Below are 20,074 nucleotides of genomic sequence, written 5' to 3'. Positions count from 1 at the left end.
TTGTCTTTAATATATAAGGCGTTTTCAGTTTTTAGCAGAAAAGAAGGCATTATACAATTTAGAAATGGACTTAGTTTTAAGATAATGTCGTACCTGGAGTTATCTGAAATAGTCACTTTGTACTAGGCCATGTTTGTCCTGCAAAGACTGAAAACTCTGTATCTTACTGTTGTATGTGGTTGAGAGATAGACAGGTTATTAGTCCTTTCCTTGCCCAAGTTTCTTTTATCCGTTCTCTTGGGGATGAATTCTGAATCAAGATCACAGCATCTAAAAAGGTCTAATTAATACAGATATATATTGATTTATTGTATGGAAGCCATGATTTAACACAGTTGATCATTCATTACTCCTGTGATAAATCATTGGTTAAGAAGCAACTTAAATTTTAGGTTACAATATGTGAAATTGTAATGACATTAAAATCCCTCCATGTAGATGTAAATATCCAAAAGCATTGTGATTTGATACAAAACACGTGATCTGTTGAAAACATGATAATGTTTGCATGTACTGAACTGTTCACATGTACTTTAATAAATGTCATATTGTTTGTGGGAAATACCTACAAAACAAATAGAGCACAGAGCACCACAGGAAGGCATTCCTAACTGTGGTCATTGGACTCAACAACTCCTCCCTCCATTAATGTTTGACATCTATGTTGGGATCTGTGCATATTATTTAAATAACCGGTACAATAACATATTTATGTGCCATCACTCAAATTACAACCATCTCTAGATTATTCAGTCATTACTGTATTTACATCTCTCTTGTATAAATTTCACATGTTGACATGTTACATAGGAATGTATACGTTTACTTATCTTTACGTTCAATCTCATTCTATTTAGTTTGTATTATTATTCCTATACATTGTATGTATATCCTTTCATGAATTTCCCCAGTGGGATCAATAAGTATTCTGATTCTAGATACAGATTACCTTATAGATAACCCTAACCCTAGAATCATCAATAAGACTCACCTCACACTGAGAGATGTATGCTATTAAAACTGTACTGGATAACATTTAAATATAAACAAATTAGCTTTGTTACGTTCAAACAATTGTCAATATCAGCCTTCTCTCTGTGTTTCTCAGTATAGCAGCATTTAGATCTCGTGTCACCCGACGACAGTCCTGCACTGCACACAGAGAGCAATTTATGTATGAACAAAATGAAAACACAAAGAAGTGTCCACAAAGTGTGTAGTAAGTGATTTCTTCTCAGGTGGTACTTGGTATATATGGCGAACGAAGGTGGCAGGGTCCAATATACCTTTGTCCAATATAATACAATTCTGATAACTCCACCCTTGGAGATGTTCAAACCAGGGAAAGTATTTCATCTGAAAATCAAAAATAAAGATCAAAATACTCAAATAAGAGCCCACAGGTTCATTATACCAAGGAGCAAGAGATGTGGTTCCATCCAACAATAATCTTTATTCTACTTTGATTTAGATGAACAGCTCGTTATCAGGCTTCTGCAGAGCTTGATGATGAGCTGATCATTTGAATCAGGTGTGTTGGAGCAGGGCAGTGTTCCCTGAGGACCAGGGTTAGGAAACACTGATTTAAAGATCTAAAGACCCTGCTAACCCTCGTTCGCCCACATATATCTAGTACCACCTGAGAAGAAATCCCTTCCGACACTCTTTGTGGACACGTCTTTGTGTTTTCAGTTTTTTCATACTTAAATTGCTCTCTTGTGTGCAGTGCAGGAGTGTCGCCGGATGACACGAGAACGAAACACTATTGAGAAACACAGAGAGAAGGCTGATATGGACAATGGTTTTAATGTGACAAAGACAATTTAAATAGCGTACATCTCTCTGTGTGAGGTGAGTGGTGACTGTTTTGTTATCAAGTGTTTGTAGAGATCCTGATAACTTGCTTTAAGGACACCGTATCTGAAATCATGAGACATAAGACATGGAAATCACTCTTTCTACATTAATTTGAGACCATTGCTGTTAGTATTATCAGGAAATTATTATCTACAAAGCAACAACACACAGGTTTGCTTAGATTTTCATGCTTCATCTTTAATACTGATGTATTTATTAATGACTACATGCTGATTACATTAGAATGATGCGTTAAATACATTTCATGGTGTAGTAGTGGACCATAAAATTCCATTGTCATGCTTGTGAATAATAATGTTAAACAATACATATGTGGTGTTACAATTCAAGTGGCAGACAATACACTACCTTAATAGGTGATAACTTGTTGGTTTTTAGTGACTAAACCAGACGTTCAAGCAAGTATAATTGTGACAACTAGAAAAGGCAATTTTGAAGAAATTGCAGTGAGATTGCTGTCAAATGAGAAAGCTGAGGCTACACTGAATTGCTGGTTTGAAGCATTTGAATTTGTATGAATAGATTGAACAATAATGTAAGTTTGTCTGCAGAATGAGCAGAAGCTACGCTGCGTTGTTGCATTGAAGCAGTTGAAGTTGTATTTCTATGAACAAGAAGTTGAAGTTTTATGAATAGTTATAAAAGTATAAATAGACTAAAATGTATATGAAAGAAATCAACACAGATTATTTTTTTGTGGAAAAAACCTTTAAAAAGTATCAGCAAAGTGAGTAAATTTTAAGTGGAAGGAACCTTTAAAATGTTGAGAACTGAGACAAAGTTGTATTTTTGTTGAATTACTCCTTAAAACAAAAAGTATCTCGACAGTGATATTTTGGGTGGGATGTTTTTTTTTTTGTCGGAAAGATTACTCTTCAACGCTTTTTGGACAAATTGGAGCTCGCCCTAAAAGAGGAGGGGCTATCTTCGACCAAGTCATGTCTCGCGATAAGTTGCTCGCTGTTAAAAATCCGCTCTGCTGGCGGCGCCCTACGCGAAGCGCACTCTTATTAAAAATACACGGAGGATTGTACTTGTTTAACCGGTCCCAGCACTAACTGATAAGTACACCAATGTACTTATGTAGTTTTACCAGTGCCACTGAGTTCACGCTTTCATACGTGTTAGCTGTTTATGGCTCGTAGCAGCGGACAGCAGTCGTTCAAGGCGACATTGTTGGTTTGTTTGCTAACATTGTTGATGTTTCTATCAGTCAGGGTTTAATTGTAGGTCATGCAAATCAGACTGTTTTGTGTAAGAAAGTATTTTAAGATGCATTTAGCAACACATCTAATGAATTATCTAATGATAATAAATACTTGACTTAATATGCTGCCCCTGTCTTCATGTGGTTGCTGGACACATCTTGTGTCCTGTTTAACTATTTTACATCATACACTAGATTCATGGAAATAATTTTTGTTTATGAAGTCGCCATCGAGTGGACACAAGAAGCACTCTGTTAATCACCTAATAAGTAATTGATACTGTCTTGCTCTATGCACCGATTGAACCGAATGGGTCACATTAATCATAATCAGAATCATTTATCCCAATGAAATTTTCTTCAGGAGCATCCATTGAAGTCCAAATAGAAAACATGCAGGCTAAAAACACAATGGTAGCTGAGACATAGCAAATGAAAAAAACTTTGTTGATTCTTTTCGCCACTCTGGTCCAGTAGCCAGGTTTTGCTTCCTCCTTCCTGCTGCTGAGGAGTAGAGTCTTTATCAGGTTCCTCATCTCATTCGAGGCCAGAGACGCCTCCATCAGTTGGATGTTGATATCCTGAAAAGAGGTTTCATAAACTGTGGTTAATAATAAGTAGATGTGTCCATTTTTTTTCCAAATAAATATTCCTCTCATTCCAATTGTGTCCAACTTGACTCTAACCTCTGTAGCCACTGGCAGCTTTTCAGATGGCGTCTCAATGGGAGACACATCACAGTCAGATGAAGAGTGAACCTGTTTATTCACCTCTGAAGAGATTAGAGACAAAGCATGGTTAGCATACACTCAGAATAACACAATCACCAGTTTTTACATGTCTGCTTCAGAGAATTAATTAAGTCACTTAAGGTGAGCACCATAACAATCACAGAGTAATGTCCAAACTGCTTAAACTCATCATATATAAATCATATTTTTTACCTCCTTCACATCTAGCTTTGCCTCGTTTGTCCTCGCTCAGCCTCAGGTCTTCATCCGTCTCATTGTCCTGTGGTGCGTTGTCTTTCTCTATCAGGTACATCATTAAAACACTCTCCACGAGGCTGAGCATCATCAGAGCAAAAACCCCAATGCAGTAGATGGCTGATGGGACAAGGCAGCTTCATTAATGCAGATAAGTAACTAAACAGAGTCAGGACATGGGCTGTTACTGGACCTTATTTACCTATCAGTGGGATCCGCTCTGATGAAGAAGGCAGAATTTCATTGAGAATGAGCTGCATCACAGTTACAGCGAGCAGCACTGTGACCTTGAAGCCCAGCTTCTCGCCGCTGGTGTCTGAGATCAGGAAGGAGGCCAAGTCCAGACACAGGAAGAACAAGATGGGGAGTATGAAGTTGACAATGTAGAGCGCCGACCTCCTCTTTATTGTGATCTGTTCAAGCGATTCACAAGCCATTATGAGTTGGTAACTTTAAGAAAGCAGCTAGCACGTAGCTACATTTATCACATCAGCTTTGCAAATAAACACTTGGATAAAGACAGTAATTTAGCACCAAACAGACATTTTGTGCATCTGATCTCAGTTGTGTGTGATGCTAGAGAGGCTGCAATCTGAATTTAAATCTGATGTAGTCTTTGATTCAACCCTGTTTGCTTCTAAATGTGCTTTACAAATAAAGTTGACTTGATTTGACATGACTTTAATCATAAGTGCAATCAATGCTACTTTGTTTTGGCCTGAGCACAGGTTTAGTGATTTACATACTTACAGTCAGAATCGTTACGCTGAAAGAATATATATCAGTTTCATAGTTCTTTTTAATGTTGACCAACTCCCACTCTGTTGACTGTCTCTGTATCATCAATCGAGAGCTTTCTGTGAGCCCTTCATCGTTGAATGAAAATATCTGGATTTCTTTATCTTGAGTGGGAGGTAAAACAAAATTGTGCAGGGTTAGCAAAGATTGATGTACATTGTTGCAAATCAGGCAGACATGAGGACACACATACAAACAACAGGTTACAGACTCACCATTGTATGCAAAAGACCTAAAAGTGAGGTTACAGCTCTGAGTGTCAAAGGGGAATTTGTAAACTTGCATCTTGCAGGTGCAGACCAGCACCTGTTTGTCTCTTTTTACAGAAAACCCCCAATTATATATGGTGACATGATGGCTAGGATTAGACTTGTGACTCTCTGTCCTGTGAATAAAACACACAAACACGTGTATGAATTTCATGTAATGTAGTATCTCCTGTACATTACATATGTAGCAGAATAGAGATGACATGAACAGCTGTCTGGTGTCTCTTTAATTGCTCTGTGCTGATCAGCATATTAAATATAAAAATAAATCCCTATTCTTTTAACCATGGTTGAAAAACAACACAATTCTTGTAACTCAGCTACTCAATGATGAGAATCTGAGTTCCTCCAAACATTTGGTTTTCCTGTTACCCCAATATTACTCCATTGTAATGGATGCTGACTGTTTGACCTACTGACCTACTTTCTTTGTCGACTGATTGCTTTGCTTTAGCGTCGTTGTTAGACTTTGCCCACAGTTAGTCTGACTGACTTCTGCCAGTATCACAGAGTATTGGTTTCACATGCTTGTAATTTATATGTTTAATATATCTTATCTTATCTAAAGTTTACAACAATAGTAGTTGGTGTTATTTTTTTTTATTGATGATCAAAAATGATTTTGTTTTCTTTGAGCATCAAAATGAGCAGTATGGCTGAAGGTCAAACAATCAGGCTTCACAGATTCTCTCCCCCATTTTAGCCATTGTATTGTGTTTAATGATTAATCACATTTTTATGTTGTGAATAAATTACTTGATTACTGTTGGATGAGACCGTGTCTCTTGCTCCATGGAGGTGGTTTGATTTCTGATTTTGTTCAGTAATTACAAATGTGCTGTTTTCATCTTTCTCAACAGTAACATGATGTCACACAATATCAGAGACTGAGAATCAAGTGTGTAATCATGCACATTCATTTAAACTTACGCTTCCACAACACTGACATCAGGCTTCCACACGAGTTCAGCTGGAACAGTCACATTGTGAATACCACAAAATTCTGTTTTGTTCCACCTTAAAAACTCATTGTACCACTCCTTCAAAGAGAAACAGAGAGAGAACAACGTATTTAAACAGAGTGATGAGGAAAATTATTCAGTCAGGAATTGCTTTTTTCCTCAAAGAGAACTCACCAACTCGATCATACCATAAGGAACAAATATCTGGTCCTTTTCTCTCTATGAACAAAGAAATAGAAAATGTGTGAAATATGTCTTGGACAAACCTGGCAAAGATCACTGTCAAAACAAATGTCTATGTGACAGTTTCATGCTCACACTGCAATAATAAACTAGTAGCAAAGATTACAGCTCCATTTCTTTCAGAATTGACTTTTGTTTGTGCATCTATGTGCAATAAAGTATGCGTCTCTTCAGTGCTAAACTTTACACAGAAAGAAAACATGATTAAAAATACTAAATAAAATAAAAGAGGCATTAAATCAAATAAAGTATAAATCAATAAACAGAGCAGTTGTTCATGTAAATATAGTAAACAGGCTGCATGTGACTGTGAGTGGTGTCAGGGTTTTTAAACTATGCATTACTGATTCTTTCACTTGATATTTAAAGCAGCAAAGATAGAAACATTGAGGTCTTTTTTCTTTGACTTCAGAATGGGTGCAGAGCTAGTTTTTATTATTCATAATTTACTCTGTATATCTGTCCTTCATATACCATTGTTATATGTACTAAACACAAAAAGAGGACAATATGTCCTAACTGCACACATTTCTATATGGATATGCATTATACTCTTGTGTATGATGTTGTTGATATAACATTGTTACAATCTGCTCTAATAAAAATATATTGAAATCGTTCATTACTTATAATTTTTGGAAATGCTTACTTTTAGTTTAGTTTTTATTAGTTTAAGTGTTAGTTTGAGGTTTTTGTAATATGTAGATTCAAAAAGGTCATAATAAGTATTGTGGTATAAAAACACAAACGATGCAATTTTAAAAATGTATTAGCACAGATGAACAACCATCCCTGAATCGAATATAAACTCTAGTTTTTGTTCTTATTTCAGTTTCCGTTTTTTTTGTTAATTTAACTATAATAACCTTGGTGCATACAAAAATTGCAGTAGAATTCCATCATTTATTTTGGCCCAGCATTCTACATAGTCTGATGGCTGCTTTGTGGACTTGTCATTGCAGTAATTTCAAAAGGGTTAGGGTTAGGACTTAAGACTTGTAATTAGGGCTGGGTGATATGGCCAAAAACATTATCACAGTTAATAAAGATATTCATATCAGTCAATTTCAGTCCTAATCATGATAAAATGTCAAATTATTCAATATAAGCATTTGTACTCCATAAACAAATGGACCAATATACCCTCCTCCACAAACAAAATAATAATTATAGTCTATAATTGTGCTACAAACAATCACTCACCACTTCTAGAATGTTATAGACATAGAACCGCACAGACACGAGTGTGGTCTTACTGTAGTTAGCAACAGGTCGGGTCATGTGGAACGTCTTATTCTCGTAGGTCAAATTCAAATGCTTGATAACATCATGGTAAGAACATTTCCTCTCAGAGGATGCTCCATCTGCAGAGAAAACAATACAATTAACTAAGAAAGAATTCTCTCTCAACAATAAAACTGTAAATAATTTGGACTTAATATCAGGATCTCAGTTCTTTTTATGTATTAGTTGATATTTTAGCTTCTGTGAGGACCATGTTGGTTCATGAGTTGGTTCACATGAAGTTAACTCACTTAACATCTCATCTTGTTCATCTACATTGCACTTGTGTATTGTCTTTCACTTCTTGACATCTACTTAAGACACTTAATTAAGGATTTTCACCCGTCTACACACACATTCATGAAACACTTGAATTCTTCATGCATCCCATTCACAGCTGACACACATACAAAGGCTTTTAGCAGCCATTTATCCATGAACCATCATGTTGATAGAGGGATTGGTGTCTCCATCAATTTGGCTCAATGAAGAAACAACTCCCATTTTAGCACAGCACAGTTTAACAGCATCACAAACTACATCCTCCAAAGTGACCATGCAGAGGAATCAACTCTTCCTTCAAGAACAACTGAATTAGAGGTGTTTCTAAAACTATTGCATCTGAGTGTCTATAAGTTAATAAAAATCTCATCCAGGTTCTGATGAGTTCTAGTCATGTATAATAGTTTTAAATCAGTTAATTCAGATTTAGTCCTTTTACTTATTGGCACCACAACAGGGAGCATGTGAGCAGCAATGACACTATTACTTGGTAGTAAATAGTAACGATGAATATTGTTCACATTGAGGCCTGTGGATTAACTGTAAGAATTCTTACCTGTGAAGAGGAACAGGAAAAACAAGCTGACAAACATCACACGTTCATTCAGGACCAGAAATAATCCAAAGTCAGAGATGTGAAAATGTTCATCCCTGTCCTCACTGTGCTGTCTATAAATATTAACCCACGCTACAAAGGGGATGGGCAAATTGGATAACTCATCCATTTCTTTTCTTTTTTCCTTTTTTATAGCATGTGTCTAAAAGGCAGTGGGTCTCAACCACAAGAGCTTCTGAGGAAACTATTAAAAATGTTTCTTCATGAGTTCACAGATCAGGGCTTTGTGCGGTCAGTTAACTTCTTTACAGACAAACAACTGCTGCAGGATAAATGATCGTACTGTGTGATGGCAAAACATTTAAATGCCTCAAAACACATTAAACACTATGGTATTTGTACCCCAAGGTATACTAATGCAGTTGTGAGGAAGTGTGTGGTGAGATTTCGCGGAGCTTCTGATAGAAAACACAACTAATGGGATCATAATATACAACATTGGAAATATGTTCAAGTTCTTTATTTAGGAGGTAAAGAGGAAAGTTTCCACTTGTTTTTGTTCATTCTATTAAAATCCATGACAACATTAGAAACACCTAAAACAATTAGGAGCAGTACAACACCTGTGATCTCAATGCTAAAAACAGTTGTGGCCTTTAAGGCCTTCTCTGCACACCGCTCCGTTTGTGATAGCTGTCATGTTGAAATTATGGAAATATTACAAATGTAGTTACTTTATAATGAAACAACATTAAAACTATGTGATACAGAAAAAAACTTCACCAGCATCACATCATATTTTGCAAAATATTCCAGCACAGACTCAAATCACGTTTAACGTTTCGCTTAAAGGGGAAATAAGTAGTTTATAGTGCCATCTAGAGGAGAGGCTGAAATTTACAACAAAGACCTGCTGCTCTGCTCACCCCCTCCCTTCCCTGAGCGCTACGGTATCCGCAGCCGGTCAAATGTCGTCCTCGTCGTCTTTCTCCGTGTCAGCAGATGAGGTTCGTGAGACGAGGGAGAGGGCGAGCTATCGCGGCCGTAGCAGACGAAGCGGAGAGAGAGGAGGCGGGACTTCAGCTACAAGTAAAGAGACGCTTGTTTTGTTCTCTCGCGTTTGTCCTTACAGGCTCCTGTAGAAACATGGCGTCTCGCTGCTAACAGTGGCTATGCAACCGTGGTCCGCGGTCATGTTATTTAACATGACTTTTTGAAACACTACGAAAATTAAACAAAAACTATTATACAGTGACTAGACAATGCAGGAGCACATAATATGTATAAAAAAGTGGATTTTGGGTTATATAAACCCATAAATACTACATATTGTACCTTTAAACCCTACACAGCCCAATTAAGTGCACCCAACGATGGTGAACATAACATTGCCATCACTTTAGCAACATTCGCATCTCTTGCTAAATAGTTAGCCATGACAGACACTGCTCTGCTAACCTCTGTTAGACACGTCCAGCATGTGAACCATAATGTGAATCAATAGATTAATTTATTTAAATACTACTAGCAGCCTACATGCTAACTTCACAGGTGATTACATATTGTTTCTCAATGCAGCAAACTGAACCAGAAGCTCACACACAGATAAGTGTTACTATTATTATTTAGCACTACTGAACCCATTTGAAAAACATATAGACTAAAAACAGACTTGCAACTGAGAAATAGAAAAGGAAAAAGACTTTGTTGATCCTTTTAGCCACTCTGGTCCAGTAGCCAGGTTTTGCTTCGTCCGTCCTGCTGCTAACGAGTAAAGTAAGTGTTTTTATCAGCTTGCTCAGCTCATCGGTGGTCAGGGAGGCCTTCACCAGTTGGATATTGTCATCCTGAAAAATAGTTTGATAAACTTTGGTCAGCGATTGGATTATGCAAAGGCATCTGCTAAATTTCAATTTCATTGTTGTGCCGCTTAACCGTAATGCATTTTTTTTATTATTATTATTTCAAACATTGACCTAATACAAAAAAATGGATAAGACACAACCAGTTTTGTGTTATGCAGTAGCAAACTATGCCATCCATCCCAACAAGCATGCAGTGGTGGGAGAAACGATATACTTTTGAAGAACCTCATGCCTTGAACTGGATGCATTGAAGCCAATACAAAGTTTAAACTTTTCTTAAACCAGGCTTTATTTTACAAAGTGGGTCAGGGCGAATGGCAAGCTTTCATGTCAGGAGACACAGTCTGCATTCCCCTGTTTAGAATTAAAAAAATATCTGTCACTACAAAGTAATCTCACAGTTAATCCATAGCATCCAGACAATGAGGAATCAACACCCTGGCTGAACTTTTGAAGGTCTAGTGTGTAATGAAATTTGAATATAGTTCCAATATATATGGTTTATAAGAGTATAATCATTTTTAAATAAAACGTTTTTGGTTTGGTTGCCTCCGTTTAGCAACCGTAATGGAAGGCTTACACGTTGACTTCCTCTCTGGTAGTTCCCTGATGTGCTGAGTGGAAGACTGCTCCATTTGTTACAATCTGCACTCTCACCAATAGATGTCACTAATACATTATTACTACCAAGTTTATGTGTTGAATAATTATGTGCAACTTAACTCTAACCTCTTTTGCCACCGGCAGCATTTCAGATGACGTCTTAATAGGAGACACATCACAGCCAGATGTAGACTGAGGAGACAGTTTATTCACCTCTGAAAAGAGAAAACATGGTTCGCATACATGCAAAATGTCACAATTAACCATTGCGCATGAGTTTGCTTAAGAAGAGAATTCATAAAATACCTAAAGGTGAAAATCACATTAACAAACAAACACAAGGTTAATGTCCATCCTGTTTAAACAGTATAATGTCTGGCATTATTATTCATTATTCCATATTTTTTACCTCTTCCAGGTCGGGTTTTGCCTCGTTTGTCCTCGCTCAGCCTCAGGTCTTCATCTGTCTCATAGTCCTGTGGTGCGTTGTCTTTCTCTATCAGATACATTATTAAAACACTCTCCAGGAGGCTGAGCATCATCAGAGAAAAAACTCCAATGCAGTAGGTGGCTGATGGGACAAGACATCTTCATTAATGCAGATAAGTAACTAAACAGAGTCAGGACATGGGGCTTATTTACCTATCAGTGGGATCCGGTCTGATGAAGAAGGCAGAATATCATTGAGAATGAGCTGCATCACAGTTACAGCGAGCAGCACTGTGACCTTGAAGCCCAGCTTCTCGCCGCCACTGTCTGAGATCAGGAAGGAGGCCAAGTCCAGACACAGGAAGAACACAATTGGAAGTATGAAGTTGACTATGTAGAGTGCCGACCTTCTCCTCATGTTGATCTGTTAAACAGTGAACAATTCATAGATGGACAGTAATTTAGCACCAAACAGACCTTTTTTAAAAACAGATTTATTTAAAGAGTTTGTGTGATGCTAGAGAGGGTACAATGTGAGGTAAAAGCTGTATGTATTCTATGATTAATAATTAGTGATTGATTAGTGATGCAATCACTACTTAGTTTTTTGATCTGAGTAAAGTTTTAATGATTTACGTCCAGTGTGTACCTTTAATTGCTCCACTTACTTGTCGACCAGTCACATCTGATCGTAGTCTATATATGGGTGGCTGTCTCTGGGCTTTTCCCTGATGCCGAATCCACGCCCAGCTTCCTGTCCGTCCCGCTTCCGCGTCGCAGGTATGAGCGGTGTGAAATGTTTGTGCCGTTGCGTGTTCATTCATGCAGTAAATGACGATCGCTATTTTACTCAGGTTGCCTAAAAGCAGCTCCCCCACTTCTTCTAGACGTGGATCTTTTACAGATCGCGCTTGGTAGGTCTTTTGTCATCTTTTTGAACGTAATCACATGATGCGCAATTTAGGAATGGGCGTGTAATTATAGGGTGCCTCGGATAGTGGCTGCGTGCGCACAGAGGGTTCACTCCCCCATGCGCTTCGGTGAATATAATTGCACCGAGATTGGTATGTAGACTTGTGCCTTTTTCATATTTTGTTTAACCGTTGAAATTTATATTTTTAACACGGTTCCTTCATGTTGACCTAGGAACAACATGCCTTGTTTGGCGCTCTGGCAGCTCCAGACATATTCCCGTTTGCTGCGCTCTTCCTCACCCTGCGCTGCGCTCCCCAGTGTCCACAGGAGGCAACCTGTATCGCTCATAAGCATCAACAGTGTTACTGGGTTAAATTAATTAGGTCTTATGCCGTTTTTAACGGAGTAGATAGAATTTGGCCACATTTACCTTAATTAGTTTACTTCAGTTTGTTTATTGTGTTGAATTATTCAAGTAATGACGTGTGACTGACTTTTTGTTAATTGTGTCATTTCTTTAATTTCCATGCACCACAATTTTGTTTAGTTGTTTGATTTTGGGCAATTAATTTAGGTTGGACATTCATTTTGATTGAATATTAACTTGTATTCTTTACTGATCATTTTATTTTTGGTATTTTGTTTATTGATGATCTTATTTTTGGTATTTTGTTTATTTTCCTGGCCGGTGACTAAAATTCTATTCCTCCTTTTGTCCTTAGGTGCTGAGAGCCGAAGGTGGTTGAGGCTGTTTTTGGGTGGTGTTTCCGTGTGCTGTGTTGTCCGAGCACCCTTTTGATCTCCCTTCTGGCATGTTGTGAGTGTGTGCACTGTGTGAATCAGGGTGACTCCATAGATCTTCTCCCTCCTTAGCCTTCCTCACCACTCCTCAGCCTCAACCCTACATATTCCCCATCCCTTATCTTAGCTTTTATATGTTGTTTTAACCTCCTGTTAAAGATAATTATAATAATTACGTCTCAAGCCCCTTCGTATGATGAACCTGTGTGCCCTTATTGGGGTATTGTGATCTTAGTTCAATTTTTGAATTAAATATTTTCCCTGGTCTAACATCTCCAGGGTGGCATTTTATATTGAATGATAGAGCAGTTTATTCCTTATTCTTTAAAGACCTTATCACCCTCGTGCGGCCACAAACACACCAAAGTGTGCTTCGCATTGCGACACTTTGCGCAGCAAAAGAACCCTCTCTGCTGATCTCCAAGCAGGCCTGCTCGTAGCAGCCTGTCATCCTCCCATTAGAGGCAGTGACACCAGAGCCTGCTTAAGGACCAACCAAGGATCCAGAGGCCAGTTTGCTCCAACCAGCTAAGCATCTTTCAAGGACTTGGTAACATAACTGGGCCTTGCATAGCATCACACGATTTGGCTAAGCATAGACTGTGCCACTAAGAACAGCAGCCATATGATCAAGAAGCCATCTTTGAATCCGCCACCTTGTTGTAGTTTCTTTGTCAATCGCCATCTTGATTTGTAATCTATATCTGACTTGACCATTTTGGTCTGGACACACAGACCCTCGCCGCTCGCTCGCGAAGTCGGGGCTGATTGGCCTACCCCGACTTCACCAAAATGCAGTCGGAGAATAATGGCGGCGCCCATGAATAGGCTATAAACTTTTATATAGTCTATAGCTACTTTTCTGCGTGTAGAATTGTTTTAGACACAGCAATTTTATCACAACTTGTTTTTCATGTTATGGTGTGAAATTATGTCGTCATCTGTTAGCATGAAGATATGCAAGGCTACGGTAAAAGTATACTCATGACGTTACATATCGACATATATCGGTTTTACATATACGGCTCGCTTGTGTATGTAAGTAGACTGAATTGCTGACAGTCAAAATGCCTCTTCAAACATAAATCTAATGCCCCGCAATCGCTTTGAAGTAGGAGTTAGTACAATTCAGGTAGGATAAGTCCCACATTCCATTTGTCTGGATGGGCTCCTGAACGCAGCATTAGTTATAGATACATTTAGTAGATATTGTTGTTTTAACCTTTCATGTCTTTTAATAAACTAGTGTGTATATTGCCAACCTCTTCCTTGTAGAACTCCAATCCTTCAATTCAAGCTAACTATTGATCTGGTATTGTTGATTATTTCTCATAATCCAAATTGGTAATTGGCTTAATTCATGAGACTTGGAAGTTATGAATGAATGGTTAATTCAGAACCGATTGTTCTCCTCTATTGGAATGGTGCCCTGATTCGAGTTTGACTACATTTTGAATATGAAATTCATTATTAATATTCAAAATTCATAACCACGTTGGTTCCCTCAACATTGTCCATAATCTATAGCAACACCTCGCAACAGCTTTTTGTTGGCTGGCATGATAAATCTCAAAAACATGTCGCATCTGCTTACGGGACGACAAAGTGGCGTCCCATTTCAAAGGGCTACATTTTAACCACGGTCGCTCAACTTACCAGGGAAGGGCCAAGGAGTTAGAATATAATGCAACATAATTCATTACTTCCTCTGAAATGTATACTGACACACTTACAGTGTAAATGACCAAGGTTTGGTTAAAGCCGTAATATTGGATAGTTTGGCTGGTGACGGTTATGTTGATGAACAGCCACTCAGACTGGGTCCGCATCAACCCCCGAGACTCCTCTGTGACTGCTGAAGAGTTGCCGTAGTAGACAAGCTTGACTTCCTTGTCTAGAGTGGGAGAGAGAGAAAAAATATTTACATAGAAAGCTGTATATTGGTGGAAATGTGATATCATTCAAATTCAAGCTGACATAGGGACGCATACACAGTATGGGTAACAGTATTTGGCCACACCTGTTATGTATTGAATTCAGGTGCTTCAATCAGGTTTTGGGCTCCAGACCCCTTATCTCCAATAAAGTACAATTTTAATGCTTCAACATACCAAGACATTTTGGACAATGCTATGCTTCCAACTGTGTGGCAACAGTTTAAGGACGGTTATTTTCTATTGCTACATGATTATAAGTTTGGTGTGGAAGAAGTTTACTGGCCCATACAGAGCCCTGACCTCAACCCCATGGAGCACCTTAGGGATCATCTCCACATTAAAGTCCTGTATGTATTTGAATACGTCATTACAGGCCCTGTTGGTGTAATGGTCAGGCGTCCGAAAAGCTTTGTCCATATAGTGTGCATAATTATACAACAGGTTAAAGGCTCACCGGAGTGTATGAACGACTTGAAAGTGAGGTTGCAGCTCTGAGTGTCGAAAGGGAATCTGTAAACCTGCATCTTGCAGGTGCTGGTCAGCACCTGGTCGTTTGTTAGTTCAACATTCCCTTTACTCGTAATGGAGATGTAAGGACTAGGTGCGGCCTTGTCTCGCTCTATCCTGTAAGAGAACACACATATACAGCTATTACACTGATATGTGACCAAATGAAGTTGTCACGCAAAAATAGAGGAAATGAAGACACTTTGTAGCACAGAGAATAAATGCACTATAGGGATCTGGGCAAAAGGGAAGACGGGACAGGAAGTAAAACTTGACAAGATACACACAATGAAGAATTACAAAATAAAACACTATGAATATACTATTAATATACTATATATACTATATTAATTATTTCATTGAAATAATACAGACGCAGCATATTTGATTTTCTGTCATTTGTTTCATTATCAAGTGATGGCCTGTAATTTACAGTTTCCTTGAACAAAAACAGGAGGTGTCGTTCAGATTTATGGTTTTAAACAGGAACTCATGCATTTAAGGAAATGTTCAAAGCATGCTGGTTTGCTGTTACGTGTTTGAGTTTACACATCCTTCTCAACAGTAACATGAGGATATTTGAGTGTGAGATGCATATTCATATTCTTCAAAACTTACATCTCCACAATGGTCAGATCTGGCATCCACATGATTTCAGTTGGAACAGACACATAGGAAATACCACAAAACTGATCAGGATTCCAGCTAATGTAATCATTATTCCACCACTGTAGAGGAAAACATAGAGAGAAACAAGGTATTAAAGTAACACATTTTTTTTAAACAGAGTGAGATGAGGAAAAGCTTTCATTCAGGAAGAGAGAACTCACCATGGTGACCCAAACATAAGGCACAAATATCTGTTCCTTCTCTTTCTATGAGCAAAGAGATCCAGAATGAAAACAAAATACACAAAGAAAACAATAGCGATAATCCACAATTGTACTGCAAACAAACACTTACCATCTCTAGAATGGCATAGAGCACCAAATCCAAGTTCACTTCTGTGACTGTTGTGTAGTTAATAACAGGCCGGGTCATGTAGAACAGTTTATTGTTGTAGGTCAAATCTAAATGATTCAAAACATCTTGGTAGCTGCAGTTCTCCTTTGAGGACGCCTCTTCTGCAGTGACAATGAGACAGTACAACAGAGGCAATTCTCTCTCAGCTTTAAATACGAAAATAAATTGCTCTTAATATCAGAAACTCAGATCTATAATAATTAGACACTAGTGAGACGTATATTCTATACACTACGTCTGCTCAGGACATTGTTGGTTCATGAGTTGGTCCACATGAACTTCTTCTCATCTTGTTAACCTGCATTGCACTTACATATTGATTGAAGAGCACTTAAGGGATTTTCACTCATCCACACACACATAATTAATAGAGAAATGTGTACGTATTAGGTAATGTTCCTTTCAGTGCACTGACAGTCACTCTGGAGTTTGTCCCCAGACGCCGCTCAGTGGCTGACCACCGCTCCTAGTTCAAGTAAGGATTTCCCCACAGAGATCGACAAAGTTACATTTAAAAAGCACTTGCATCCTGTTCACAACCCTCCAATTAGTCGACGACCTGCTCGAATCACTATCACTGTGAGCCATTTCGTCAGCAAGAAAGAAAGAAAGTGTCGTTGTAGTCAGGCTTCCTTCTTCAGCAGGTGATGAGATGATGATGTAGTAAGAAACTCCTCTGACACAGGACTCGTATCGAACAAAGGGAATTTTATTTGTCACAAGTCAAGCGTCAGATCGAGTACTGCAGATACTCGAGAGAGTGTGTGTACATGCCGAATCTCCAAACAACTCAGCCTGTAAAGAGCAGAAACCTAGTTTTTAAGGATTCTCTGACTTCCTTATCTTAAACCCCACATTTGGCAATCGCCCTTGTCTCCTACTTTTATGAGGGTAGCTTTCCTGTGAAACAAGTTGTGTCAGCCAAATCTATACATTCTCACGATTGTCTCAGAATCAATCCTCTCACAAATGTACATATACAGGTTTTGATCGTAATAATCTATAAAATAATAATATTTTTCTGTAGAACTTTTAGCATTGTCACTTTATTAAAAGTGTTTGATCGTAAAAATGGAAGAAAAATCTGTAAAATAACGGTATTTTTCTGCAGAACTCTTAGCATTGTCACTTAATTCAAAGTGTTTGATCGCAATAACTTGGGGAAAATGTGTAAAATAACAGTATTTTTCTGCAGATGTTTTTGGACTTTATTTGAATTAGGATATTTAACTTTAATATTATGGTTTTTTTAAAAAAAGGTTTTTTTTTTACAGTGTACATATACAGGTTTTGACGTTGGTGTTATTTGGTCCAAACAGGATCAACATCTGTACTTCTTTGACCTTATGCATTGTTCAGGACTGGCAGAGAGACTTCTGTTTGCATCCAGATGTTAGGTGATGCCTCTGGGTGCAAACATACTTTTGGTTGTTACGTTACATTATGGAATGCACACGGATGTATACAGAGTCCGCACACTTGCGGTCTGTGCAGACGCTGTATACTGGCGGGCCAGCCCTAGTAATCATTTGGTATTGCTTCGCAGGCCAAATATAATTACACTACGGGCCAAATTTGGCCCGCGGGCCAGCGTTTATCTCCCTTAGTTTAATGTATCGCCTGGACCAGTCTGTAAACAGCATTAAAGGCTTTCACCAGTCTGAGGCATTCAAAGTTTGTGGTCATCCTCTGAATTCTTCATGTGCCTCCTTGCCGTTTGTGGCTTTGGGTGATAATCGTTCCAAGGGAGATGCATATATTCACAAGATACACATAGATGTAGATAACGTCGGTCAAGCAAGTCCAAAGAACGGCTAACTACCAGAGATAAATCCAGCTCATTAATAGTTAGGTATAGTTAATTAGGATAGCAGTAGTAAGCTTGACAGTGTTTATGGTAACAAAGAGCTTTATGAGATGGATGGATATTGACAACTGACCACTTTACAGTCCACTTAGTCTAAGTAGGCTTTCCATTTGGACTCTATTGGCTATGCTGTTAACAGCCAAATGCATGTTGAAAGACACGAGTCAGAAAATGCCACTCACATATGACTTGTTAAAGTTAGCTCTCGTACTCCTGGATTTAACACATTGTTGTCTCTAACAATCAGACTCGGTGTAGAAACACCTGCAAAGTCAGCGCAGCACAGTTTAACGCCATCACACACCACATCCTCCAAAGTGATCCTGTAGTGGAATTCAACTCTTGCCTTAAAATAGTATTTAAAAAAAAAAACAATACAAATTATTCCCAAACGATAGCAAGTGAATATATTAAAATAATAAAAATCCCAGTACAAGTTCTAGTGTGTATCCAGCCTGCAGGTGCAGGGAATTTAGTGGCACCGACAACAGGAAGCATTGAAAATGACAAAACAATGACAATGACAAAGTGTGCACACTACTCTTGTTAAATCTCCCCTTATTCAATAGTAACAATGCATACTGTTCACAGTGAGGTCTACGGATTACCTGCTGCAAGAAAACTTACCCATGATGAGGAACAGGAAAAACAAGTTGACAAAGATCATGATTTTAGGACCAGAAAAAACTTGTCTGTGAGATGTGAAAATGTTCACCCCTGTCCTCACTGTGCTGCCTATAAATGTTAACCCACGCTGCACAGAGGATGAGCAGAAACTGAATGACCCACCCCCTTTTTATTGAATCTGTCTAAAGGCAATGGGTCTTAACAACATGAGCTGCTGAAGAAACTATTAAAAATTCATGAATTCAAACACTGAAATGCATTGTGAGTGTGTGATTGTACTGTGTGTTTACAAAACAGTTCAAAATGATTGTACTGAATAAGATACATGTGAATGGTATAGTGTACAGTTGAAATATGTTCGATGTTGTTTATGAAGGAGTTAAAGAAAGTGTTTGTTATGTTTTCTTCTCCCCATTAAAACACACGAGACTATCAGAAACGCGTCCACATTTTATTAGGAATAGTACAACAACTGTGATACACTGCCAAAATGAAAGATATATCGATAGAAGACACAATCTACAGAATAACCATGCACAATGTTCACATTTAGTAAGATCTATGTATTCAGACTCAGGTGAGAGACTAATATTGAATGAGAACATGCAACCTCGGAGAGCATGTATGACACGTGCTCACTCTGGCACATTTATTTATGTATCGTAACAAGCTGTGTGAACCCTCAATGCCACATAAAATTACAGACTAAAACTGAAATCTATTAATAAGCCATTATGTGTTTACTATGAGGAGTTGCCACCTAAGTAACTACTAACTGTGAAATGTTAATATTAACCCTCTTGTGCATGTTTCATTTAGAGTGAGGAGTAAAACTATCTTTACTAATGATATCAGCCTATTTGTCTACTATCTTGATAAAAGTTTATTTACTAACTAAAAACGTATTAAATCAGTATTATTGAGATGCGATACAAGTTTTACTGGTACATACAAATTGCTAGATACACAGGACATCATACACCAACTAAAATGATGGATCCAAGTGTTTCTAGGGTGGAGTTTCCTATGATAATT

General features: G+C 38.1%; 1 protein-coding gene across 1 annotated transcript; it reads right to left on the bottom strand.

Moving 5' to 3' along the window:
• Positions 1-1,131: 1,131 nt before the first annotated feature.
• LOC310939018 (5-hydroxytryptamine receptor 3B-like) lies at positions 1,132-19,079 on the bottom strand (the record flags this gene model as incomplete). The annotated part of the gene is made up of 14 exons (XM_083903685.1): positions 1,132-1,152; positions 3,529-3,666; positions 3,772-3,857; positions 4,030-4,191; positions 4,274-4,484; positions 11,060-11,148; positions 11,343-11,504; positions 11,576-11,786; positions 14,812-14,972; positions 15,470-15,639; positions 16,141-16,250; positions 16,353-16,397; positions 16,486-16,646; positions 19,040-19,079. 14 exons carry the CDS (start codon positions 19,077-19,079, stop codon positions 1,132-1,134), a joined length of 1,767 nt encoding a protein of 588 aa, XP_083759811.1.
• Positions 19,080-20,074: the final 995 nt, after the last annotated feature.

The sequence above is a fragment of the Microchirus variegatus genome (assembly GCF_963457635.1).
Source record: "Microchirus variegatus genome assembly, chromosome: 17".
Taxonomy (NCBI): Eukaryota; Metazoa; Chordata; class Actinopteri; order Pleuronectiformes; family Soleidae; genus Microchirus; species Microchirus variegatus.
The sequence above is the reverse complement of the archived record's forward strand: the minus strand, read 5'-3'. Positions and strand labels throughout refer to the sequence as shown.